At 34.0% G+C, this 27487-nt stretch overlaps 5 protein-coding genes and 1 non-coding gene across 7 annotated transcripts; 2 read left to right on the forward strand and 4 right to left on the reverse strand.

Annotated features, from left to right (window-relative positions):
• Positions 1-509: 509 nt before the first annotated feature.
• On the reverse strand, positions 510-3700 carry LOC105963856 (U11/U12 small nuclear ribonucleoprotein). Of its 2 annotated transcripts, none has more exons than XM_088814785.1 (8): positions 3516-3700; positions 2806-3145; positions 2613-2696; positions 1930-1995; positions 1743-1815; positions 1232-1605; positions 1105-1145; positions 510-951 (listed from the first exon to the last, which is right to left on the reverse strand). In XM_088814785.1, exons 1-8 carry the CDS (start codon positions 3674-3676, stop codon positions 873-875), a joined length of 1218 nt encoding a protein of 405 aa, XP_088670911.1. In that variant the 5' UTR covers positions 3677-3700; the 3' UTR covers positions 510-872. The 2 variants fall into 2 exon arrangements, with proteins under 2 accessions (XP_088670911.1, XP_088670912.1); XM_088814786.1 differs by having other exon boundaries at positions 2806-3158; positions 3516-3614.
• Positions 3701-5656: 1956 nt separating this feature from the next.
• TRNAL-CAA (transfer RNA leucine (anticodon CAA)) lies at positions 5657-5740 on the forward strand. Its single transcript has one exon. It is a non-coding gene; the product is annotated as a tRNA-Leu (tRNA).
• A 1453-nt stretch (positions 5741-7193) lies between these two features.
• On the reverse strand, positions 7194-8297 carry LOC148772496 (uncharacterized). The gene is made up of 2 exons (XM_088814787.1): positions 7492-8297; positions 7194-7373 (listed from the first exon to the last, which is right to left on the reverse strand). The coding sequence occupies exons 1-2, from the start codon at positions 8243-8245 to the stop codon at positions 7366-7368; spliced, it is 762 nt and encodes a 253-aa protein (XP_088670913.1). The 5' UTR covers positions 8246-8297; the 3' UTR covers positions 7194-7365.
• A 12438-nt stretch (positions 8298-20735) lies between these two features.
• Positions 20736-22312, forward strand: LOC105963860 (delta(8)-fatty-acid desaturase). The gene has a single exon (XM_012988340.2). It carries the CDS (start codon positions 20736-20738, stop codon positions 22080-22082), a length of 1347 nt encoding a protein of 448 aa, XP_012843794.2. The 3' UTR covers positions 22083-22312.
• LOC105963861 (hevamine-A) lies at positions 21374-23882 on the reverse strand. The gene has a single exon (XM_012988341.2). It carries the CDS (start codon positions 23880-23882, stop codon positions 22977-22979), a length of 906 nt encoding a protein of 301 aa, XP_012843795.2. The 3' UTR covers positions 21374-22976.
• A 275-nt stretch (positions 23883-24157) lies between these two features.
• LOC105963863 (DUF2358 family protein (DUF2358)) lies at positions 24158-26216 on the reverse strand. The gene is made up of 2 exons (XM_012988345.2): positions 25663-26216; positions 24158-24881 (listed from the first exon to the last, which is right to left on the reverse strand). Exons 1-2 carry the CDS (start codon positions 26016-26018, stop codon positions 24395-24397), a joined length of 843 nt encoding a protein of 280 aa, XP_012843799.2. The 5' UTR covers positions 26019-26216; the 3' UTR covers positions 24158-24394.
• Positions 26217-27487: the final 1271 nt, after the last annotated feature.

Below are 27487 nucleotides of genomic sequence, written 5' to 3' on the forward strand. Positions count from 1 at the left end.
TTACGAAAAAAAAAATTCATAGTTTGGTTATTATAGCTACTCTTTAACTATGAATATTCTTACACGTCTTTAATGGAGTCTTATAGAGTATGTGGAATATTCTCCAATTGTACTCGTTTTACCTCATTGCAGCTCCACATTTTGAAACAAGATTATTATAAAATGTGTCTCTTGGCTTGTAAATATGAAATTATGGTGCAACTGAAAACGCACAAAACGAGTACAAACTAGAGAATATTCTACGGAATCTAGAAGATTTTGTTGAATTTGACACCGCAAGGGTTAACGTGTAAAAAGATTCATTGTTAATAGGATGGTTGTAATTACCCATACATGTCGTAATTTGAACATACCTTAGGGGTGGCCGTAATTTACCCTAATTTAAGAACTATAACGAGATAAAAAAATCTTACGGTCATTAATTGCGTTAATATATTTCTTAAACGGGTCAGTAGCAATAGAACCTTCAAACTGCTAAAAAATAGAATTAAGTGCACTCCTTAAAATTCGACACAAAATTTCACTGAACTTAATTTAACCTAACCTTATTCTATATTCACAATCAAGAAGACATACTGGAGAGTCTCTTATAAGTTTATACAGCAAGTCTAGTGATACGAAAAACAACTTATATACGACGACAAATATTTGCAAATGATCAAATATTACATTGTTCTTTTTGCAGATTTAATGCCATTCCGTATCCCGTTTTGACGTGAAAATTCCACTTCTGGTATTTGCTGGGTTTTTTCTATTTCAATAAATCTTGCCGTTTCCCATTTTCTCCACTCCACGTCATTTCTTCGGGCGAAATTAACCAAAACCAATAAATAAAAATCCAATGTTTGCACTTGTGAGTATTGCAATGCAACTCATTTAGGTTTCACCAAATAGGATGCCCATATTTCATCTGCAGGAGGTGGCGGTTGCACCCAGTGCCCTGGTATACGGCTGCATCCAAGTTCCGTCAATTAAAAAAAATGAGACGAAGATTAATTTTTAAATAGGACCATATATAAATAATAAACATTAGAAAATTTGTGAACTGGTTAATTTCATCAGGATTTCTTCAGAAACTAAATATGTTAGATTGGTCTCACAAACCTTCCTCCAGGTCTTAGATATGCGTCCCACGTTCTTCTTACCTGCAATAAAGGTCAAAGTTACACGAGCGATTATAAGTAAGGCAAAGCAAAACAAAAAATACGTCGAATTAAATATGCTTAAATACCTCAATGAGTGTGCCCATATCAGTATTACTGCCATGATAATAATGGTAAAATTCCATGGGTAAATTAGAGACAGAATCGTAAGAACTGCCAGTTGTGTCAATTTTTCTTGATTCTTTAGTGGCAGCCAATTTCGAATCTTTTTCATTTGCAGTCTCGTTCTGGTCTTGATTTTTAATATGATCGAAATTACTCAGGCCCAGTTGTTCTGAGTCTGGGCCATGGCTATCGACGTGTTTTCTTGATTCCTCGGCATTAGCAATAGCATCTTTAGCGGCATCTGTATCAGCTGCAGCCATTGATTGACGCTCCTCTTCTTCAACTGCAGCTCTAACTCGTTCGAGAAACTTGTCATCCTCTTCTGGAAAGAAATGACCTGAATATTGTAATATCAATAAGTTAGATAAGTTGTTTTCTCCTTTCTCTTATAATACTGAGTAATGGCTCAGTTCCTTTTCTAATTATATACTAAAAGGTGGATTAAATCTATGGCATGGATATCGATTTCTGAACCTTGTTTTTTCAATTTCTCTATTCTGATGGAGCGTAATTCCTGCAGCTTTTCGACGATTAAAACCAGCTCGAGCTGAAAAAGCGAGATTTTTACGGTTATGATTTAGAAGCTTCAGACAGAAAATAAAAGAAGGAAGAAAAGAAAAGAAATTATAAACAAAGAGTCGTGATTCGGATAAGCTCTCACCTCAGATTCCAGTCGTTTCTTTTCTTCTTTTGCCTTAACCTTGGCTATTTCCTTCATCTTTTCTACCTGCAAAATCATAATGCCTCTTTATTATGCGAAATTAAAAAGCAGATTAAGACAGTAAAAAAGAAGCACCTACTTGCCTCGACAATTTCATTATGTCAACAATTGCTCATGGAATATGCCCGTATATGCAGAAGATTGTATACATGCATAAACGAAGAGATTTGAAAAATACAAATATAAAGTACTCCGCCCACTATAGAGCAAATGAAACGCAAACTAGAATGAAACAAAATTAACTTTCTTGAAATCCATAAAAAACAAGTGGATGATACTTATGCAAAATCACCTATAGTTATCTCTATAGGAATCATCTCATTTGACTCCATAGTTTCTCTCTGATACAGATTAAAGTCATGTAACGAGAAATCTTATGCTCACTCATACCACGTTTTCACTGTTCTCATGAAATCAAGAGTGTAAAGCTGGGCTATAAAAAGTTATTAGGATATAGTATGCTTTTTAAAGCCGATGAATAGCTCCAAATTTACCAACATTTCTTAATAGCACCGACGCTCTTCAGACAAGCCACACGGCATGCCCACAGTTCATTCTAGAAGCTCCTTCCACAGAACATAAATCACATAGTAAAGACAGAACATAGCTTGCAACGTTTGTACCTTGCGCTCTGCAGCGTCTTTGGCCATCTCCCTAGCCCTCCACTCATCGGCTTCTTTATCCAATCGATCAAACTGCTCGCGCTCCTGAAAATAATAAAAATAAATAGCAAATCACAAATCTAAATATACAGACGAAAGATTCAACGTAGGCAAAAAAAACTTGAAAACGTTCTAAATACGTCGTGATTGCTACCTTTGCTAAATTCTGAGCTATTCGCCTTCTCTTCCTTCTTCGCCAAAGCTTATTTCGTTTATACTTTTCCATTTTATCAGCTAACCGTTTTACAGCAGATTTTTCCTCCCATGGGCTATTCTCATCCGTGACAACCCTGTACGGCTCCAGCTGATATCTTAGTTTCGACATTACGGCATTTGCAGCATTCAGCGATAGAGATTCTTGAAAGTCGAGTTCGATTTTATTTTCCTTCATAAACTTAGAGAACCTATCAATTGATATGTCGGCATGCCCAATAGGACCTTTGATAGTTCTTTCGCTTTCTTTCATCCGAGTTAACATCTCCAGTTCTTTTTGCCTGTTCAGTTCGACTTGATTAAAACCAATAAACAAAGCAACTCAGAATATATATAAAAAATAAATAAAACATAAAATTGAGCAAATTTGTGTATCATATTGAGCTTAATTCAAGTATCTAAGAATTAATCGGATAAAACATAAAGCTAATTGAATTCCAGTTCTATTAGGAACAGAAAATTCGCCTTTGTGTTCCGAAAATCAAATTAAATTGAAATTAAATTCCAAACATAGAAACCAAATCAAATAACCAGTTTCTTCTATCCTACCAAAATTCAAAAAAAAAAACAGGATATCAAATTTAAATTACACGTTCAAGGTAACTGCTTCGAATTCACGCGTCGAGTTAAAAGTATGTAAAATGCCCTTACATTGCTTTGGCGAGTTTTATAGTATCGTGAAGTTCTTTGAGGTGGCTGCTCACATTTGATCCAGTCCAGAAGGAGGAATGTGGAGGTGGCAACGGCGGCGGTGCCCAGTGCCTAGGACCCGGATTAAACGGAGCCCGACCCATTTGATTCATATGGTTCATTTGATTAACCGGAAAATGAAAAATAATCGACTCCGGAAACTGGTAAACAGAAGCAACAGTTAAAAATAATCATGGTGGTCAGAACCGGACCGGACCTGGCGGTCCGACCGGTTCGACCTCGAACCGGCAGCTCATCGAAACGGTTCGATACCAAAACCCGGGGAAATCAAAAACCGGGGCCAATATGCGCAACCCCGGTTCAACCGGCCAAAATCCGGAAACCGGAACCCGGACGAAGAACCCGGTTTTTGTTTGGAAGGTCCTGTGGTGGACAGATCTCAGTGGTGAACTCCGTTTAATGGGCAGATCTGGACAGATTTGGGCGGCGTTTGACTGGATTTGGGGGTGGGAGGCCGGAAAGGAAAAAGAAAAATAAAAGAAAAGAGAGGGAGAGAGAGGAGAGAGAGAGAGAGAGAGAGAGAGAGGGGAGAGGGAGGTGGGCTTACTGCGTGAAAGATGAGGGTGGAGACTTTGGAGAGAGAGAAACTGAAAAGGTAAGAGAGAAAATAAATGTGGGAGAAAAATAAATAAGAAAAAATGAGTAATTAGTAAAAAATAAATAAGAAAAAATTAGTAAAGTAAAAAGATGAGTTTAGTATATAAAAATATAGAAAAATAATATTTTTAAGTATAAAAATTAATAAAATAATTAAAAATAAAATATGAAAAAACCCGGGTTGGACCCGGTTGAACCGGTCCAACCGTGACCCAAATACCTAGCCGGTTTTGTGTCCGGTCCGGTTCTGAAAACATTGAAAATAATCCCAAATATCACAAACGATTTCATCCCTCGATGTTTATGCATGAAGGGTAAGAATGACAAATCATCGGACAATTTTTAAGGGTAAATTACAACTACCACTGAGGTATGGTCAAATTACGAAAACCCTCATCTTGTTTGGATAATTACAACCACCCCCTCAACTCCTCAAATTTAGTGGAATCTTCGAGATTATATAGAATATTATCACTTTTGTACACGTTTTATCCCATTCGAACTCTACATTTTGAAGTTAGATGATCATAATATGTGTTTTTTTGCTTGTATATATCAGATTGTGGTGCATCAGAAACTATATTTTTACACAAAACGAGTACAAACTAGAGCACATTTCACGAAATCTAGATGATTATGTTGAATTTGACACCATAAGGGTGGAGGTGTAAGAAAAAAACATAGTTGAGGGGTAAATGTAATTATCCAAACAAGAGGGTTTTTTTGTAAATTGACCATACCTTAGGGGGTGTTTTTAGTTTACCCTTTTTAATAAATGCTGCAAATTTCCTACAATGTTACGGGACTCTCGTATAGGATTGTAAATGAGTCGAGCCGGTTAGTGAACTTGTTGAGCCAGCTAGACAAGAGCTCGAGATCAAACTCAAATTGTTTGAACCGACGAACTCGAGTTCGAGTTCATCCTTAGTTGTTCATAAGTTCGCGTCGGCTCACGAGTTGTTTTCTATTATTTATTTATTTTTTATAATATAAATATAACTATAATATAATAATAAAATATATATAATAGTAATTTAACAATGCATACATACAAAAATTAAAAAAAATATCAAATTAAGTTTTTATTTTTTATTCTATAACTTATTTTATTAAGTAATTTATAATACAAAATAATTTTTATTACTATGTAAAAATAAAAATCAAAATTAGAAAAATCAGTTACGTTCCATTTAAGTGAAATTCTTGGATCGGGCCACTTAGGTTGAAGCTAAACTTTGGGTCCATCCATTAAATCTAAATACGTTGTTAATAGATTTGTTGAGCCACTTAAATTAGTTGATTTAGTTTGGACCCATCAAATATATGTGTGTATATTTAAAATTGTGTAAATTTGAATTTTTATTTTTAAAAGACGAAAGATCTGAAACTACTGAAGCTTAAGTCTAATTTATGTCACTTCAAAAGAAATTATAAATAATAAGTGATAATACAAAGTTTTAATGGTTCCACAATTAAACAAACAAGTTAGGATGGCCGAGTGGTCTAAGGCGCCAGACTCAAGTTCTGGTCTTCGAGAGAGGGCGTGGGTTCAAATCCCACTTCTGACATTATTTTTTAATATTTCCCTTTTCTTTTTTTTTGTTTTTTTAATATTTTCCTTTTTTCTTATTTTATATTTTTTAATATTTTCCTTTTTCATTTTTTATTTTATAGTTTTTAATATTTTCCTTTTTTCATTTTTTTTTGTTTTCTAATATTTTCCTTTTTTTTTTGTTTAATATTTTCCTTTTTTCATTTTTTTATTATTTAATTTTTAATATTTTCCTTTTTTCATTTTAGGCATTACACTAACAGTTAAAATTTTGGACAACTGCACCCAAGTTTCAATACTGTAAGAACATTTTGGCCTTACCCCTTCTTGTTTCCACATGAAGTACAAAACTCCAAACAGCACATAAAGATCGAAAAAATGGTCCCGAAACGAGTGGACATGTAAAACTCTTAGAACACAAAAATCGTAGCCTCTTCGCATACATACGATACTTCCAATTACAACGTACCGAAACTCGAACACCTACACGTGGCTATACAAACAGCTAAAAACATATGTACATACAAGAAGTTGATCTCTTCGGGTATTGTCCTTACATCAAATGCAAAACCAAAACCCAAAAGTCGAACATTTCCGACACACTTGCTGCTATATGTACCAATGTCTCTGGTCCCCGAGCCCCGGGGACGAAGCTTTCGATTCCCAAATTCTTACATGTGCACGCATCTTATCTTCTTTTTTTTTCGGAAAATTAAAATATATTGTTTTCGCCGGGGGGTAATTTGGCTGGAAAAAATATGTGGTGTTTGGTTTAGAAAACTATTGACGAACATTTAGCGAGGACAAGTAGGTTGTCTTGTGGAGTTGGTCCCCCTCAATTTTGGCTAAATGTGAACTTATTAATTTTAGATAGTAACGAATACAACAAATAACGCGTACGTGTACACAACAACAGACAATAACAAACGAGAAAATTACAAAGAAAAATGATGTTGTTTTTTTTCGTTAACGAAATTTACGTTTCTATTGCTCGCGGAATCGGGAATCCTCGATCCGTGGTCCATGTTATATGTACATTATTTTGATGTAGTTAATGATGTAATAATGCAGTGTATCAATAGGCCTCTGCTAGTTTTATATACTATGGAGTTAGTCCCATCATGAATTAGTATATAGTATTCATGTTTGCCAAAGTGAATTTGAAAAGTTTGTAAGTATATATGTTAAAGCATTATTAATTAATAATTATTTTCATTCTTTTAATGATATGATGAAATACATATTAGGGTCTGCTGGTACAAGAGTGGTGGACCACGAATCAATACTTTTGAATTAGCTTCACAAGATTGAATAACAATTTCAATAAAGGAACAAAATTAAAATAGGAACATGTGAGGGCCCTTTTAAGCCTCATCATCATCATTAATTTTATATATACATATATTAAAAAAAAATTCACAAGATCAATACTAATTATTGAATTTATGTGGAGTGAGAAATAAAAGATATTGATCACTAAACTGTTTCTACAATTTTTATTTCTCCCTGCAGAGATACATACATTTACAATACTCGAGAAATTCGAATTTTCTGGTTAAAAAATAAAAAGATTGATAAATCGAAACCATGCGTTTCTTGAATCTCTTCGTTTCTCCTCTGTGCAAACATTCCAGATCCCTCTCATTTTTCTGAAAATAAATAAATAAATTGAATCAAATATTAAACACTAATCATCATGTATAATTTCTTTAAATAAAAAAATGTATGAAAATAAAAAAATCGAAAACATGTATTATGCAAACATACCTATTGATCTTTTGCAGTGCATAATTGCTTCATGAATCGAGCTCTCGACGTCACACGAAACGTTACTCGTACGAGAGGGGCTTACGCGCGGCGAACTACCACTCCAACTCTTCGCATTTTTCATCCCATAATTAAAATCAATTTTCCCACCTATTTTCTTCTCATTAATATTAATACTATTAATATTATTATTATTATTATTATTAATAATAGACCAATCAAAAGCTGATGAACTTAATCTTGTAGGTGAAGCCTCAACAGAATTACTCCAGCTTCTAACTTCCCAAACCTTCCTCTCAAGATCATCCACTCGATTACTCTTCCTCGATTTACACACCGGCTTCACGAACGCAAAGCATCTCAAAAAGATTCTCTTCGTCGATTTCCGCCACTTCTCGAACAAAAAACACTCCGTAATTCTCTTCGCGAGGAGCGGCGTTTTCGATAACGAATCGCACGAGTAATAAATAGGCGAGACCGCGGGAGGCGGAGAAAGCACGGCTTCCGAAGTAGTGGTTCGTCTTAACGCCGCCTCCGGTTTCGATGGCCTGTCGATGTAGAGCGGCATGATGTGCCCGTTGGAGAAGATTTCGTCGGCGTGAACGGTGGAGGAATATTCCGTTAAAGGGACGTCAAATTTGAAATTCTGATCTTTTTGATCGATTGAATTTTCGGACAGGATTGAATAAAGCTGTCTGTCTGTTAACCAGCTGTAGGAGAAGCTCTCTGTGGCTAGCTGTTGAGAATTTTCCATTGTAATTTTTGAAAGAAGTGATTTTTGAATAATGGGATTTTTGGAAAAGTGTTATATATAACATATATATATATATATGTATGTATATATATGTTTATATAATAAGGTCTCACGTGAGAATGTTTTATGTGGTTCTTTTTTATGTGTGTGTGAATAATAACATTTTAGTGCGTGAAAATTGAAAAAAAAAAATCAGGTGCAACACATGGTGTGTTACATATTAGTCTAACACTAATTAGGAAAAAATGTGTTTCAAATTAGCTAAGATGTTTTTATACTTTATTATTTTCAGTTGCGCTTTACCCCAAATTATTATTTTCGATGAATTTTTTTGTTGTCGGAATTGTCATGAATTTGTCCATTTGGATGGGATTCGCGTTGTTTTGGGGATGGATCACTGTAATAACTGCTAATTGAAGATTCTCGTAAGTTTAAATTGGCACAATCCGTTTTGATAGAGAAAAAGCACTCATGTTTTATTTTTTTTTCTGAAATTAGTTAAATCGGTTGTGTATTTCGTATGTTAGAAAAGATGAAAATATTAGGATTTGTATGAAATGACAATCCTGATAAAAATACGCCGACAATTCTATTTTAGGGCAAAGTGCAACTGAAACAAAACTCTGAAGAGGAAACATTCTGATTTTTTAAGTTTATAGGGGGGGAAAGTGCGAAGATTGAAAATTCCTAGGGGGCGATGTGCAACTTGAGATCCTTCGTTAAAAGTTCGTTTGAGTTATATTTAGAGTCCTTATTACTATTCACATTTGCAAAAATCTTGGTAAGACATCAATTGTCACAAGGGAGGCAACCTTGGTGAGTGGACCTAAGAAAAAAGATAAAAGGGAAAATATGTAGTTGAAAAAGTAATTATTAAACAAAATGATGTTGCAATATAAAAAAGTGTTATAAGTTGTCGAATTCAATTTGGCATATTTTAAAATTTAAACAATTAATTCTAACCATTATTTGTGCTTGTGATCGAAGACCAATAATAAACAAGAATTGGTCATGGAGGAGATAATTTAGTATATATACACAATAAATAAATAATTTGTCACTATATAATAGTGAAAGGCCAGATTCAATTATTAATTAGAATTCATTATTCAGGAGGTTTATGGGAATAATTCAAGCAAAAAAATTAAATAACAGAATAATAGCATGGACCGTGCTGCAGATAGTGACATCCCAAACCTTTGAATTTTAATAAAACATTTAATATATATTAAAGAAATTGCAGCCGTGGAAAATATCTTTGGCTTGGATTTTATATTAAATTTGATAGATAATATAATCAATTTTTGTTCAAATTGATATATTCCGATTTTATGTTTCAATTATTCATATAACCTATTCCGACATTTTTTTTATTCCAATTTTCAATTTTTCCGATTCTTTGAATGAAATTGGAATCAGTTTTTCACTTTTTTTTTCTTCTAGAAGTGTCAATTCTAAATCTGATTCGTTCGATTTTCATCCCTATATGTTTTTTTCCTACATTATCGCTTCGTTGGGTAACGAAATTCGACAATTTTTTTGCATCCACTAATGAATGGTAGTGACAAGTAATTTGTCTGAACACGTACGCACTTCCAACAAAAAATAGCAAAGGTCTAGTTGTTTTCAATTCAAATTTCCAAAGAAAATTTAAAAGACACTAATAAAACAAAGAAAAAAAAATATATATATATAAATATATAAATAAATAAATAAATAACAAATTAAAGTAATAGCAGACAAGGGTCCCTAAATGTAGGGTCAAAAAACACAAATGAACAAAATAAAGGTCCCCAACATTGATTTTCCACCAACATATAACTAAAGGGTTGTCTCTTCATTCCTGCTTTTTGTGTTGTCGACTTTTAAAAAATTCAAAAAAAATTTAAAAGTAAATAAAATAAAGAAATAAAAATTAGTTAAATACTATTCATTAAAAAGAACAATAGTTATGAATATGAGTACTTTATCAAAAGAAGAAAATTGATACAAAGAAAGAAAAAATAAAATAGTGTTGTTACACTATTTATTTCCGAATGGGGTAATTAGATACATAAGTGAAATAACATGCCATGTTATTTGGGGAATTGGCAACTATTCCGTCCCATCTTTTGAAGTTGGCATTTGGCAACATATTCCAAAGTAACACGTTTCGTTCGCGCCAATCTTTTCGAGATTTTATTCGAAATAAATCATATCCCGATAAGTAGAATTTTCATTGTGCTTTATTTGTTTCGTTTCTTTAATAGATTGTAGATGTTGTTTGGTTGTCAAAATATGATTACTCTAGATTATATTTTATGTTTTTTTTAAACAATCTCTAGCCAGCTTCATCTATTAATGAATGCGTTCAAGTTTGTGTTTACGATGCTAATGAATTAAGATATATGTATGGAACATTTCGGTTGTGTTTGCAATAGTTTGAATATTCTCAAGTTTGTACCCGCTTTGTCACATTCGAACTCCACATTTTGAAGCAAGATGATATAAGATGTGTTTTTTGACTTGTAAGTATCATATTGTGGTGCATCAGAAACGGTATTTTTGCACAAAACGTGTACAAATTAGACAACATTCCACGGAACCTAGAAGACTATGTTGAATGTGACACCATAATGGTGGATGTGTAAGAAGATTCATAGTTGAGGGATAATTGTAATTATCCAAACATGAGAAGTTTCTTAGGTGGTGTTTGCAAATGCTTTTTGAAAGTGATTATGCAGTTTTTTTTGCTCATAATCTGTTTTTACGTGTTTGCAAAATCAACTTTTGCTTTTGTTTCTCTTAAAATAATCTGCTTTAAGCTATTTTTTTAAAAGCACCCCTAACCCTGCTTTTTTAATTTTAGTTCATTTTCCGAAATATTTGCAAACACCCCCAACTTTTAGAAATAAGCACTTAAAACTAACTTAAATCACAATCACTAACTTCTGCTTTTAAATAATCATTTGCAAACACCACCTTAGTAATTTGACCATACATCGGGGGTGGTTGTAATTTACCCTTATTCATTAATGATTTTAAAAATATATTATGACCTTTTTTTACTCATAATGTGTTTTTAGGCGTTTGTTAAATCTGATTTTTGCTCTTGTTTCTCTTAAAATAAGTTATTTTAAGCTATTCTTTTAAAATCACCATTAGATCTATTTTTTCTATTTAAAATTGATTTTCCATCGTATTTTCAAACACCTCCAACTTTTATAAATTAGCACTTAAAAATATAACCAACTTATCTCACAATTAGTGACTTGTGTTTATAAATAAACTTTTGCAAACACCAACTTAATAAAATTAAGTAGTTTAATTTTGATTTGCAACTCTATAGTATGAGTTTGAGTTCATGGTGGGCTCATGCCCTATGAAAACTAGGCATAAACATGATTGATTTTGGGTCCAAATAAAATTAAATCCAATCTTTGAAAAAAACAATTGGGCCCGGCTTTAATTAATTCACATATTCTGAATAGGACCGGCAATTGAGCCGGGCCTACCCGAAGCCCGATAGCTCGGCCCGATTTTATTTGAGCCGAGCCCATTAATTATGAGCCGGGCTGAGTTTGAGCCGTTTTATTAAACCCGATTAAACTATGAGCCGAGTCTGAGCTTACCATGGCTCGACCCGAATAAAGCCCGACTATATATATATATATATATATATATATATATATATATATATATATATATATATATATATATATATATTTGTTGTCCTTTTTTTTTTATTTTAGGTCTCAAGATTTTCGAAAAGAGTTAAGGACATTTAGAATTGCTTCTAGTTATTTTATTTTATGATTTTTTTTTTCATTTTGGCCTCGGATGCATTTTTTAGTATAATTAATTAAGGATTAAATATTTGCAATATTAAGTTTTATTTGTTTTAATGAACAGACTATGATTTTTTATTCTTTTATTTATTTTTTAAGCTTATTTTGATTTTCAATGAATAGTCTAGATTTTTCGCCTAGACTGCGAAGTTTTTTTTTTTGTTTTTCTTTAATATGTCGACTGCAAAGTTGTAAAATATGTAATTTGTTTATTGCTCGATATAAGCCCGATATAAACCCGAAGCCCGAAAAATGCGTGAGCCGAGTTTGAGCCTATAGGCATGAGGCCCGATGGTATTTGAGCTTGAGCCTATAATAATTAGGCCCGATGGTATACGAGCTTGAGCCGACCCAGGCTCGGCTCACACGGCCCGATTGCCAGCCCTAATTCTGAATATACCAAAAATTAAAAGATAGGCTTTTGGACTACGATTCTGTTGGTTTGATAATAATTATATAAGCCCAATAGTATTTATGGTTTTTTGATAAATCTTACAATTTTTTTTAAATAATAATAATAATGAATAAATAATAATCATAATAAGAAGAATAATTGGGATCGAATCTGAAAATATCCAATTGCATGATGAATTGTCGCTCTCGTCCTTATAAATATTTGATTGAACGGTGTATAATATATATTATTTTCAATTTTCAATTTTCAATTTTTACCCCCAAAATTGAATTATTTGTCCTTTAAAATTAGTCATTTTTTATTTATTTAAATTAACGTGTGGAATAAATGGGTGAGATTTGGGAGGCGGTCGTCCATTCGATTATTTAGGTGTATTGTGGTGGCTCAAAAAAAAAAAAAAAAGTCATCAACTAGTTGTGGAGGAACATGCCTCCTTATTTTCACCTTAATCCTTACTTTAATTATATTTAAATAAATAAAAAGTCTTTCATTATAATGCATCATCAAAAAATTTAATAAATAATTACATATAAATGGAGTACTGAATTTTATAAATTTAGCGAGTTCTTCTAGATAGTTCCATGAAATAGTACTTTACATTTTTTATTTATTTTAAAGGAACTTTTTTTTTTTGGTACTTAAAGTATCCCACTTTTTATTTTTTTCATTTGTAACAGAATTTAAATTCTTTTTAAGAAAAAAAAAAAAATAGCATGTTACAAATAATTTGGGCATGCAGAGGTGTCATGTATTAGAGGATAACATAATCAACTGCCATTGGAGGAAAAGAACAACGTAATAAAAAATTAATTAAATATGATTTAATTAATTAAAGAAAAAGAAAGAGCGTTGCATATCTTATATATAAAACGAAGATATTTTGAACTAAAACCTAGACCTAAACCTAGGGTTAGTTTTGTAAATTAATAAATGTCTAATTTAACCATTAATTAATTTATAACTTAAACACTAACTCATATATTTAAACATTCCGTAGGTATGTTTCTAATTATTTATATTTATATTTTTTTTTTCTTCTCCACTCTAACCACCCACTAAACTCCCCACTAATTCATCATGGTAGAAGTTATCATACCATGATCTCAACCCCTACCAATTTCATTCTTCTATTTAAACTCATGAGAACTCCACCAAAAATCACATTTTTTTTTTTTGCCAAGCTTCTTCTTCTTTCTCATTTAACATTTTGTTCGTCTTCTTCTTCGTTTATTTAATAACTGTGTTATGCCGTTTATTTATTTAAGTTTGCATTTTTGTTTGATATATTGTAAATTTCTTTTGCAGCAAGCATGTTCGTATCAACAATAATTCGTGGTTGAAGCGGCTACTCACGTTAGTCGGTAGAAGGAAACAAATTTATGTTAGACAATATTTATTATATGCTTATGTTAGTTCAAAGTTTTTTTTGCTATAATTTATTTATAATATTGAAGTTTTATAACTTACAACACTTTATTGCTATATTTTAATTCCTTCGAGATGTTGCATCACTATTTTAAGATTGATGCATTTTTTTTTTGTTTTCTCTAGACCGTTATTTGAAGCTACTCAGCAATTCCAAGACATTAAAGGAAAACAATTCAATAAAGAAGAGAAGAAACCATCATCATCTCACATCATACACCAAATGCTTGGCATCATGTTGTACATCTACAAACATTCATGCTAGGCTCATGTAATAGAATTATGCGAACTTATTATTTATATTATTAAGTTTTAAGTTTGTGAGTATATTGATAGCTCCAAGGCCATTATTGTTTCTTGAATAGGCAACACAAATCTGCGATTGTTTTTTTTCTTTTTACGTTCGTTGATCTACCATATTTTGACAGAGTTGGCATAGATTTTGATGTGAGAACTTATGCAGTGAATTTTTGTTTGCTCAACTAATGTGAATGTTCTCATTATTTTTAATCTAGAAAATTTTGTATATAAATTTGAATTGTCATCGTTGTAAATTCAATCAAAAATTTTAGAGTAAAAAAAATGCATAAGGGGAAAAAACATAAAACGCAAGAGTAAATATTGGAAAAACTATCCAAGATTTTATTTGATAAATAAACATGAAAGATTCGTGCATATCATGACAAAAGTTATTTGCCTCCCATAAAAGATGAATAAAAAATAAAAATAAAAACTACCATATAACCGTGTATTAAGAGTAGCAGATAAATTTTGTGGTTGATTAAACAATTACTTTTCTATTAAATGTGAATCGTGTATGCAAGTTTTTCCCAAAACCTAGCTACCGTCTTCATATGATTTTCGTTAAACTTTAACGAACATTTTGCTCTCTCTTTTCCCATGTCTCACCGACGGTTCCTTTCATGCATGTGGCAAAGTTTTGTTGCACATAGTCGTTTATTTCAGTTGTAGTGTGAAGTGATCACGAAACTGATTTTGCTGCATTGAGATAGAAGATTTTTTGTTAAGCATTTTGCGTAGTTATCATGTTGCATATCAAATTTGTAGAAATGTTAATGCTATTACTGAAATTTAAATTTGTTTTTATTACAATTATTATCGTCACTACCTATTTAGGTAATATTTATTATCTATAATTTTCCTAATAACACACATTTACAACAACTTCCCACTTCCAGTAACTCCCCGTTAATTAATAACTTCCCACATTCACTATATAATAAATTCATATGTATTTCAAGAAAATCGTTCGTATTTGAATTTTCTTTTGTGTTTTAATCAAAATTAGGGTTGTGAATGATTCATCTTCGTTGGAGGTGGAAACCAACAACAATTCTTGGGTGTATCTCGACACCCTCTTATTTCTATCTCCATCTACTACTTTATTACTTATTTATTTTTATATTTTTTTTCTATGATTTTTATCAAAGCTAAGTGTCTTTCCATACACTTTGTCACGGATTCCCCAAGTATGAATCTTGAGGATGTTGAGAAATAACGAAGTAAGAGATGTCAAACGATGATATGCTAGACTTCGACAACATATGAAGCCTTGGGTTAGATTGTTGAACGTCTCATGAATGCACGTTATTTTTAACCGCCCACTCATCACATCTCATGAATGCACATTTGTACCGGTAGATTTTTTTTTTTTGAATATTTTTTTCGCTTTTTAGATTTTTGTATATAAACAAATAAATGATAAATAAATAAAAGGAAAAAAAAAATACTACCCACCATATAAAACAAATTATTTGCAGTTATTTCCATATACCCTCCAACTACTGTCACAATACTGTTCGTATACCCTCCCACCTCCAATTATTTGCAGTTATTCCCGTATATCCTTCATTAAGTAAATAATTGTTCGTATGGCCAAATCGGAAAATGCTCACATCACAAAACTAATTTACTGATAATATCCTTTTTAGCAGATGGGATTGGACGTATAACTTTTCTTCCGTCATGAGATTACTTATGTTTCCAATTTTTATCATTAATTTGCTTTATGCCCTTTTATTGAGTGGTTATTGTTAATGACATAATGTTACTATTTTTTGTTTGGTTATATTAATTTTTCACTCTATACTGGGGTTTTGTTAGACAATTTTTTTATTTTGTATTATGGTGTATTTGTGCTATTTTATCGAGAGATTATATACCTCGCAATTAGTTGGTTGTTTACATTTTCGTTGATCTGTGTATGGGTTTGTATATGCCATATACGTTTATCAATTTTGTCTTTATTAGAATTTCTTCATTATCATGTATTTTAATAATTCATCATGCCCTTTCTCTTTAAGTTTTTTAATAGTTAGTATTGTTTTTACTCTTATTTCTTCGTAGCAACTCTAATGGAGTAATCTTGGAGAATTAAATGGTATAACTTCTATTATAATGCTACAAAACTTCAATTTTCATCTTAAGTGGAAGAATTATATTGGTAGCTATTTTAATATTCAACTTCCAAAGATGTAAAAGTGCATCTTGGAAAAAAAGTATCAAAACATTAACTACCCAAACAAACCTATCATGAATTTACATGGGTCAATTTTAATATATTTATACTTATATTTAAAATTTGATGATCCATTTAATGCTTGCAGTTGGAGTATATGAGTATCAAAATATAAAACAAGAATCAATTAAATATTTAACGATCCATTTCAATGTTGTACCATTGGAGTTGCTCTCATATTTATTTAGAAGAATAAGGAGGAGGAGGAGGAGGAAGAAGAAGAAGAAGCATGAGGAGAATGAGAAAAAGGAAGAAGGAGAAAGAAGGAGAATGAGAAGAATGCGAATAAAGAGAAAGAAGAAAAAGAGGAAGAAGAAGAAGAAAAAGAAGAAGTAGGAAGAAGCAGGAAGAAGGAAGAAGAGGAAGAAGAGGAAGAAAAGGAAGAAGAGAAGACGAAGAGGAGGAAGAAGAAGAAGAAGAAATAAATGTTGGGTGGGGTAGGTGAGTGAAGATGCAAGGACGTAAGAAGAAAAATGAGAGGGAGAAAAAATGGTATATTAAAATTGTATTATAAATATTGGAATAAAAATGTTAAATAACAAAGTAATACATAAAAAAAAAAAAAAAAAAAAAGAGAACAATATTTTTATATTTATAAAAATAATAAAATAATTAAAAAGAAATTGAAAAATGAAAAAACTCATGTTGATCACGATGGAACATGTCCAATCGTGATCCGAATGCCTATCCGATTTTGTGTCCGGTCCGGATATGATAACATTGAAATGAGGTGATAACAGTGTAATTGGAATTTCACATATAATTTTTTTTATATAATTTGTACTATCAGTTATTTCGAACAATTATTTTTTTCCTTTGTTGAATGCGACCCCGTGCAACGCACGGGCACGATTACTAGTTTATGAATAATGAAGACTTAGTGCAATAAACTTAGTGGAAAAGAGGACAACACATCGAATGAAAGACAGCTGCTACTACGTAATAAAATACTACTATTTGAGTGTCTGAAAATGACAGCAAACTTAACGTAGTTGTGTTATTAGATTTCATTTTGTTTTTTCTTATGATTAATGACATTAATTAATGGGTAAATTACGAAAACACCCCTTAATTTAGTCTAAATTATGAAAAATACCCCCAACTATCCCTAATTATCAAAATTCCCTTTAGGGTGCAATTTTCATAGAATCTTTTTTAGTCAATGGAATATTGCCCAAAAATGACGATTTTACCCCTGCACACGTGACATTTTTTAATGCTACTTTTCTAAAGACAAAAGTTTTTGTTTGAGGGTTCTTTACACGGAATTTTTATTCTTTTTAAATAACACTCTCAATTTTTTTTAGTATTACTATTACCATACCCCTTGAGGGCAATTTTGTCTTTAAAAAATAGCATAAAGAAATGTAGATCGACGGGGTAGATTTGACATTTTTTGCGAAATATTCCTTGGAATAGAAAAGATCCCGTGAAAATCGATGTACGATAGAAACAAACGTTAGGAGATTTTAATGATTACAAATATGTGGGGGTGTATTTCATAATTTAGCCTAAGTTCGAAGGAGTTTTCGTAATTTAAACATTAATTACTAGGCAACAAGAACGTCCAAAAATGAAATATATATATTCGGTTTGCTCATGCTGACTCGACACTAAATCACGACAAAGTCAATGGTTTGTTTGAAATTTTATTTAAATGGGACTCGATAACTTTGGAGATATTTTGAAATGATTTGAAAGGCCAAGTTTAATTAAATATATTAATATATTCTAAACTTATGCTAATTAACCAAAAAAGGAAAAGACTTTTATCAGTCAATTAATCCCATTATTAGTAAACACCGTTTGTTTATTTTCTGACCTTAACGCCGTAATTAAAAACTAACACCGTCACATGCTCAATTATTTTTCCGTTGACCTCAACACACGTTAAATGAATTAAACTTTGACGGAGTTCAAAGGGCAAACAATTCAAATTTGGGGGTGAAATTGAAATGATTAAATAATATATAGTACGAATATAGAATATAATAGAATATAGATGGAGGGTACACTTGTTCAGCCCACCACCACAACAAAGACTTAGTGAGAAAGATAAATTGCAGGCCAAGTCCTAAGAACCTTCTTTTAAACAACTCCATCCTACATTAAATTCCTCACACCAATTCAAATTTCCATAGAGCTAAATATTAAAATTAATTATAAAATAAATCCAATTCAAACAATTTCATTAAATTTGTTACTAAATAAATACTAAACCCATTCCATTAAAATTGCAAGAGAATCAAGGGATTGTATTCTTATTTATCCAAAACTAAATGTATTTGCCCACAATGGTTGGTTGATGTTTATCCAATAATAAATAGATTTTTCCCAATAATGTTAACGACTTATGAGATACTTTCTCCGTCCCAATTTAAATGTCGTTTTGGGTTGTTTTGCACATACTAAAAAAACCAATAAATGTGCATAGATTATAGTAAAAAACAGGTAAAATTATTAAAATATCCCCGACATTAATTGATTATCAACTAATTAATTAGGAGTGATTAAGGGTAAAATTGAAAATAATGCAATTAATGTTTCATTGAAAATGTAAAATGACAAATAATTTGGGAGGAAAAAGACATATAATATGGGACAGAGGGAGTAATATATATGGTGAAGATTTTTTTTAGTAATTTTGAATAATATATCTATATAAATAATTATCCACTGAATGTGTGCGTTATTACGTGTACATCAACAGTGTAGGATATCCCAGTGTGTTTTATGTAGCATGGTAAATAAAATACTACATCTAATTATTTACATACGTGTAATGAAATCATAGATCTACACATAATCACACATATATGTGCTTAGTGAGTAGTTATTTAATCAAATATACGATTCAAATTCACTTGATGTGAATAACGAGGTGCAACATCTAACTCATCAGTATAGAATCAATAAAACCAATGGTAACCGATGGTTATTTCTATGATAAATCCGATAAAGACTACATTAGATTATTTTTTACCATTTATCTACCTGAAATGATTTGTGCAGGCACAAATTAAACATTCAGACACATTTTTTACCATTTCTCAAAAAACAAAAGGTAAAAAACTCAAAAACTCTCTCTACCCTTTCGATTTTCTTTCGCAAAGCCCGTGCAAATCGTCAACAGATCGGAGGTAATTTTTACGTTATTACGATCCTCTTGTTATGTAGATTACGAATCCGAAAAAAAAAAACGAAAAAAATCGGACTTTGGCCTGCTCGTGTGAATTTACGCGAGCACTTGGCAAGTGCTCGCGTAAATTCACGCGAGCATGCCTTGTTAAATTTTTTTTTTTTTAATTGCTCGTGTGATTTCACACGAACAGAGACGTTCTGCTCGTGTGATTTCACACAAGCATATCTTCTCTGTTCGTGTGAAATCACACGAGTGGGTTAAAAAAAAAAATTGTTAATGTGCTCACGTGAATTTACGCGAGCACTTGCCAAGTGCTCGCGTAAATTCACACGAGCACTTGCCAAGTGCTCGCGTAAATTCACACGAGCACATGAATAAAAAAAGTCCGATTTTGTGCATATGAATAGTACAAAAGGTAAATAGTTATGGTAAAAAGGTAAAAAATCATGGTAAAAAAGTGCATGAATGTTTAATTTGGCCTGCGTATATCATTACCCTTTATCTACACACACCAATGCAGATGTGTGTACGAATCGTAAAGATCTACCAAATGTATTTTATCTGATGTAGTATATAATAGACGGGTAACTAACTGAGTTGGTGGAGCGTGAGTAACGGAATTAATTCATTTGCCAACAATTTTTATCTACAAATAACAATAATAATAATTAGTACTAATAATAATAATTAGTACTAATAATAATAATTAGTAATAAATGTATATACTAAAAAAAGAGAGTCAAAAGGAGGTGTAAATTCACGTCCACCCTTAAGACGCGTGGGGTCAAGTATTTGTGAACAACCAGTTCTCCGCTTTTGTCGGTATAAACACAAATCCTTCATTAAGAACAACACCACCCTCCCCACACCCACAAAAACTCTCTCATAAAGATGCCATCTTTCTTTTCTTCTACAACTTCAAATTAGGGATATTTGCAGAGAATAATTCAGGCAAAATCGTACAATTGAAGCTCTACCCACATTCGTCGGGGGGCAATTTCAATTCAATTCAGCCACCTCCCTCCCCTTTCATCTTAAAGGGGGGGTGTTGGAACTTCGAATTGAAATATTTAGGTTTTCTAATTGGCGCATTGTTCGATTTGATTCTGTTTTTTTTTTGTTGTTGTTTTTAGCTGTCGATAATGGCGGATACGTTGAAGAAATACATCACATCTGATGAATTGAAGAAGCATACCGACCCGGACGATTTGTGGATTTCGATCCAGGGCAAGGTTTACGATGTGACGGAGTGGAAGAAAATCCATCCCGGCGGCGATATCCTTCTCCTGAATCTCGCTGGACAAGACGTCACCGATGCGTTCATCGCCTTCCACCCAGGTACAGCCTGGAAATATCTCGACAATTACTTCACCGGCTACTACCTCGAGGATTTCCAGGTTTCCGAGGTTTCCAAGGATTACCGGAAACTCGCGACTCAGTTCGCCAAATCCGGGTTGTTCGAGAAGAAAGGGCACGGAACCGTGATCTCACTCTGCTGCTGTTTCCTTATGCTGATGGCGTGTTTCTACGGCGTGTTGTGCACCGACAGTTTCCTGATCCACATCATCTCCGGCGGTTTGCTCGGGTTCACCTGGATCCAAGTCGCCTACCTGGGTCACGATTCGGGTCATTACCAGATTATGAAGACCCGGGGGTTCAACAAACTGACCCAGATTCTAACCGGCAACTGCCTCACCGGCATCAGCATTGCGTGGTGGAAGTGGACACACAACGCCCACCACATCGCCTGCAACTCCCTCGATTACGACCCGGATCTCCAGCACCTGCCCGTTTTCGCCGTCTCGACGACCCTGTTCGATTCCATCAGATCCCATTTCTACGGTAGAGAGCTCACGTTCGATTACCTCTCTCGGTTCTTCGTCTGCTACCAGCACCTCACTTATTACCCGGTCATGTGCGTCGCAAGATTCAATCTTTATCTTCAGACATTCTTGCTCCTCTTCTCCAAGCGAAAAATCCCAGACAGAGCTTTGAACATACTCGGAATCCTCGTATTCTGGACATGGTTCCCTCTCCTCGTCATGTGCCTCCCGAACTGGACCGAAAGGGTGCTCTTTGTACTAGCCAGCTTCTGCGTCTGCGCAATCCAGCACGTCCAATTCACACTCAACCATTTCGCAGCCAACGTGTACGTCGGATCGCCAAAGGGAAACGATTGGTTCGAGAAACAGACGAGTGGGACAATCGACATCTCTTGCTCGCCTTCGATGGATTGGTTCTTCGGTGGGCTGCAGTTTCAGCTCGAGCATCACTTGTTTCCTAGGTTGCCTAGGTGTCAATTGAGGAACATTTCTCCAATGGTACAAGAACTGTGCAAGAAGCACAATCTCCCTTACAGGAGCTTGTCCTTCTTCGAGGCGAATAAGGTTACGTTACAGACGCTAAGGAGTGCTGCAATGGAGGCTCGGGATTTGGCGAACCCTGTTCCCAAGAATTTGCTGTGGGAAGCTGTCAACACTCATGGATGAGGTTTTCTTTTTTCTAGCAGAGTTACTGTATGGCGAAGAGTCTTTTATCGACTTTCAAATGCTCAAATGCTCCCTTTTTTTTTGTTTTTGTTAAGGTTTTTTTTCTTCTTAATGTAATTTTGTCCCACTGGGATTTGAACAGTTCTATTTAATTTTTCCGGAATGATGTTTTCTAAATTTTCGTTTTCAGCGCATTAAGTTTTGAAATAATAACACATTCATTCCGATTACCAAATGTTTTAGTTAACGAGGGAGCTCGATAATTCTTTCACATAGCGCACATGAATGCTTTCTGTAATGTGTTTTGCTTCAACTTCACATGATTTTGTCTGTGATTAATTATATGGCCAGCTAGGTTTCGATCATTGCTTTCCAGATTTTGGTCGAACGTTGCAAGGAATATGCTATGGTCACAGCCTTTCCTTCTGTCACAGCTAATAGAGCCCACCTCAAAAGAATTGGCATCAATAGTGGAAGATAGCTGTGTCAAAATTAATGTTTATGGGGCCCTGAAGAAAAAGGTAAACACAGCTTTGATGATTGCTTGCTTTAGTGTTTATGTCTTCACATGATGGTATGTGAATGTTCTAGATGAAATGGTACCATGTTTTCGAGCTTCTTACAGACTAGATACAGTTATGATTGTCGCGACACTCGTTCTGCTGAAATTGTAGAGTTGTTTTGTTTGCGAACTTTCAGACATCAGTTTGTCTAGTACATTCTTGAAACAGTCCTTCGGCGGAGTTTAGTATACTTTGAACAACAACAATGTCTTGATTCACAAGATAATAGTACATTACAATACACACAAACAGAAACTATACACATCTCTTCTTACACACAAACACACACACACGTAATGAGATTGAACATAAACGCAGCAAATCCAGCAGACTACACATGGCTCTTGATGGAAGAGCTATAACCAGTCTCATCATCGTAGTATTTTGACCAAAGCATAACACCCCCATACTTGTCCGACCCCTTAATCGCCGGCAGCACCTTCGAAACCAAATCACTCGCCGGAATATACCCACTTCCGGCGGCACTAGGCGCCGCAGGCAATCCCAAGAATATCTTTGTCGCAGGAACAGACGAAGTCCAAATCTTCCATGAATTTTCAAGATCAGAGACATCTCCACTTGTATACTGACAAGGCGGGTTGTTATAAAACTGCACCCACACGTAGTCAAAGAGCCCCGTTTTCAACGCACCTCCAATCCAAGCATCTGGATAAGGGCACTGAGGAGCGGCCGATAAGTACACCTTCTTATCACCCCTCTTGCTGTAGGACGACAGATACGACGCCAGCTCGCCGTAATGCTGGCCTGTCCCTCCCTCGATATCGAAGTCGATCCCGTCTAGTATGGCTTCGCCTAAAGGGCGGTTTGGGGATTTTCCGGCGAGGAAGTTGTTCCAAAGGTAGGTGGCGAGCTGCCTCGCCTCCTCGGAGGAGGCAAGGGAGTAGCCGCCAGCTCCTCCTCCGATCGAGAGGAGGATTTTGATTCCTTTTTCCTGGCACGATTTTATGTCGGAGCTCAAAATGGTGCAGCCGTTGCTGTAGGGATCGCAGTGGCCAGCTAGGTTTAGCATCGGTTTTTGGCCGTTTCCGAAAGATGAGAGGAATGCTAAAACAACATATTGGTAGTTTCCGGTGGAACAAGTTTCGGCTAGTGAGCCCTCATTCCCGTTTTGCCCCCAGTAGATTGAGATTCCTCCACCGGCTTCTGACACTGCAACTAGTGTTACTAATGTTGCTACTACAAGGAACGGTGATGGATTTGATTTCTTGAAATCCATTTTTCGATATCGTCGGTGATTAGTTACTTCGATTCTTCAAAGTATTATGGATCAGCTGAAGATTGTGTTTTGTGATGAACTACAATTGCACGGGTTTGTACCTTTTTATAGGCTGAGGGTTCATTCTCTGTGCCAATATATGTTGGCTTCTATTTTGTCAGTTATATTTGTCTCTATATAGGTAAACGTGGCTGAACAGTTATTTAGTCTGAATATTGTTTTAGCATAAACTCAATTGGTAATACGACACGGTTTTAATCGGTCCACCTCGGCAATTTTCGAACATATATGTATTATTTATTGAAGCCCAGATATTATATACTAGCTTTACAACACAGTGGTAGCCACAAGATTCACCCAACTGGTATGCTTTTTACAGAGAATGCAGAATATACACACTACACTGAAATGCCTTAACACACACAATACAACATATTCCACAAATTTCAAAATTCGCGAGGCGTAAAGCTTCTAGAAGTAGTACCTGAAAAGAAACATGTGATGGTATATCATTATGATTCGGTTTCGGATCTCTGATGTCTGATTAGAACAGAAGGTAAGTTCCATTTCAGAGCAGCGAATTTCTTTAACGGCAAAATATTCATAGTCGAAGAAGATGAGAACTCGAAATAAGTTGGCTTTGGTGTCGAGGGGCAGCTTATCGACTGAATCAAATGCTCCACGGTTAGTATTTGAAATTTTTGGGGTCCGTTCATCGCGATATTATGAACTTTGTGCTCGTATATTTTGCCATCCTTGTCGAGCTTGTACTCTGAGGTACCGTCAAATCTGCTACGGCTCTCCCACGGGATTCTTGGAATGCCGTGAACAGTCCAACGTACCATTATGATGCTCTCCACAGGCTGCCACACGCTTACTATGTCAACTGATAGGGCTTTGAAAAAGATCTTACCGTGAAATCTTAATGCCCAGAAGATCGATTTATAGTTCTCTATACCAGAAAAAGTGTTGAGTGGATCTCTGAAGACGATATCATCCCTGTAAATGAATAATGAAGAGTTACAAAAACTGTCATCTGGAGAAATACTTATTGTTCACAGGAGGCAAAAACCGAAGATTACAAAACGTCTTCTTTGTATACTCGACAAGAACCAATTTACAATAAAGATAATCTTCCAAAAAATCGACGCAAGCTGATATTGTGCAGAACCAAAGATTACAAAATGTCAATAAAATTTGACAAAATACTTATTCTTCACAGGAGGCAAAACTGAAGAGTACGAAACACCTACTTTATATATACCGAGCAAAAACCAATTTACAAAAGGTGGGCTTCCAAACAATCGACTTGAATAAATTTGAAATTTCGAGTTGCAAGACGATGTTGTGCAAACAAGTTTTCATGTGCATTAAAAGTTAAAACTCACAAATTGGGGTTCGCCAAACTGCTTAAAATTCTATTCGGATACTGCAGATGGCCAAATCAACCAACTCCAGCCATCTTACAACGATCGTACCACGTCTCCCATATAGTTCACGCATAAATACAATTCATACTGAAGTATCGATTATACATGCCTTATTTCTATGATTAATTGCATTCAGAGTATCGGTTTTCCAGCAAGAGCAAGATTATACTTGCACTATAAACTATGTGGTTCTAAGCTCTGACAATTGATCAAATCTCAAATCCAATGAATTAATCAATAATTCCTAACAACTGAAGCTACATCACAATCTATTCAAGCACACATTAAGAAACCCAACACTAACTTTGTTTTTTTTTTTTTTTTCATATGAAATATTGAATAATTAATACCTGTAGATATCAAAGCTGAGCTCTCTGAAGAAAAGCTCCGGGAACTCCTCCCGGAGGGTCCGGATCGCGTAGCCCGTATTGACATAGTAGTCCTGCTTCTTCCCTTCTTCATCCTTAGTCTTCTTAGCCGGAAACGGCACCGTATCGATCTGCTTCACCTGTCCGTACAACCACCTCACAGTATCCTCGTAACTATCGCCCCCGCCCCTCAATTTCGAAACCCCCTTTTTCAAATCCCTAACCCCCGAACAAACATCGAACCTAACATTCCTTCTTCTCGATTTCTGAACAATCACCCACGGCGATTCCCTGCCGGCGAGCGATGCAATTCCCGACGACGGAATTAAGAGCGCCATTCAAATTTTCTGAATTGATTTGAATTCAAGTTTCTGTGTGTATCAAATTGACATTTTTGTTCGATTTTTGTGGGATGCGAATATTCGAGAGAGAGGGTTTTGTTTGGTTGCAAAGGGGAAGTGGGGAATCATCGTTGAGGAAGGAGGATAAGTCTTGGATAATTTGGAATTATGGAGTTTAATTTAATTTAATTAGTTATTTTGATTAATTAAATCCAATTTTGACCAAAATAAAATCTTCTCGGGGTGGCCACATACACAATCTATAAATGCATACGTGGCTGACTATGATTCGAGAGAAAAAATCATAAAAATATTAACCTAGGCCCATACATCATGTATACGTACGTCATATTTTAATTTTAAGATTTGTCGGAGAGCCCAATCCCAAATTTTAGTTGGACCACTAAACTTGGTCTAAAAAAATTGTAAGAATTGTCTTACAAAAGTTTTGCGTTAATTGGCCCAAGTTTTAAATATCTTTGTCAATGATCGATAGGTCGAACTTTCACACATGATTAGCATAGCGTGGTTTACGTCTCTCGTATAATTTGCAAGCTATTATACGAATCAGAATAGAACAATTAGCGTGAAATTTAATTTTTTTTACTAAATCCCACACATAAATAAAAAAAAAAATCTCTCTCTACTCAAATTTTCTATAACTTCACTCTAAAATGATTTGATCCAAGTCACTCAAAATTCATTAATTTTTTACGTGAATAATCATAAAAAATGAGTTCCGTTTTATTTAATATTTATTCAATTTCATTAAGCATTTTTAATTATTCAAATTCATATGAATTTGAATTTTTTCCTCAAATTTTAAGTTTGTTGTAGTTTGAACATGTGAAGTTTTTTGTTAAATTTGAACTTAGAATGCTAAGTATATTTTTAGTTTGTGATTTTGTGAAAAAGTTAGGGAAAAAGAAGAAGAGTGGGGAATAAGAATAGAAGATGTTAGAGAAAAAATTATTTTTAGTTATGTGCACAATAAAATAGTGTGGAATTTAGCATATCAGATTTGAAAATCAGAATTCCAAAATTTGCATTCGAATGATGTAGTTTAAACAAAATGAGCCTATTGTTCATTTTGATTGCACGCAATAGTGAAGCCACTATAGAGTCAGTCATAAGGGATCATATGCGTTCCTCCCAATCACCGACTTAAAATCCCGACTCTACTACCGCTCCACGAACATGTCATCATTCATAAGTAAAGTATAAATATAAGTATAAAAGTTATCACGAGTTCAAACTCACTTAATGAAATAGATGTGATTATTTCGGCTATGTAAAATTTAACTTTATAAATATAAAAAGAAAATAAAATTTTGACATATCTTTCTATATTATATTTTAGTATATCAATACATTAATTGTGATAATGAACAAGTCTATTTTTGTATGAAAATGAAATACTTATCCATTATCACCTAACAAAATGCTATATATATATAAGAGATAAG

Source organism: Erythranthe guttata, chromosome 2, assembly GCF_056151865.1.
Source record: "Erythranthe guttata isolate IM_541 chromosome 2, IM_541, whole genome shotgun sequence".
Taxonomy (NCBI): domain Eukaryota; kingdom Viridiplantae; phylum Streptophyta; class Magnoliopsida; order Lamiales; family Phrymaceae; genus Erythranthe; species Erythranthe guttata.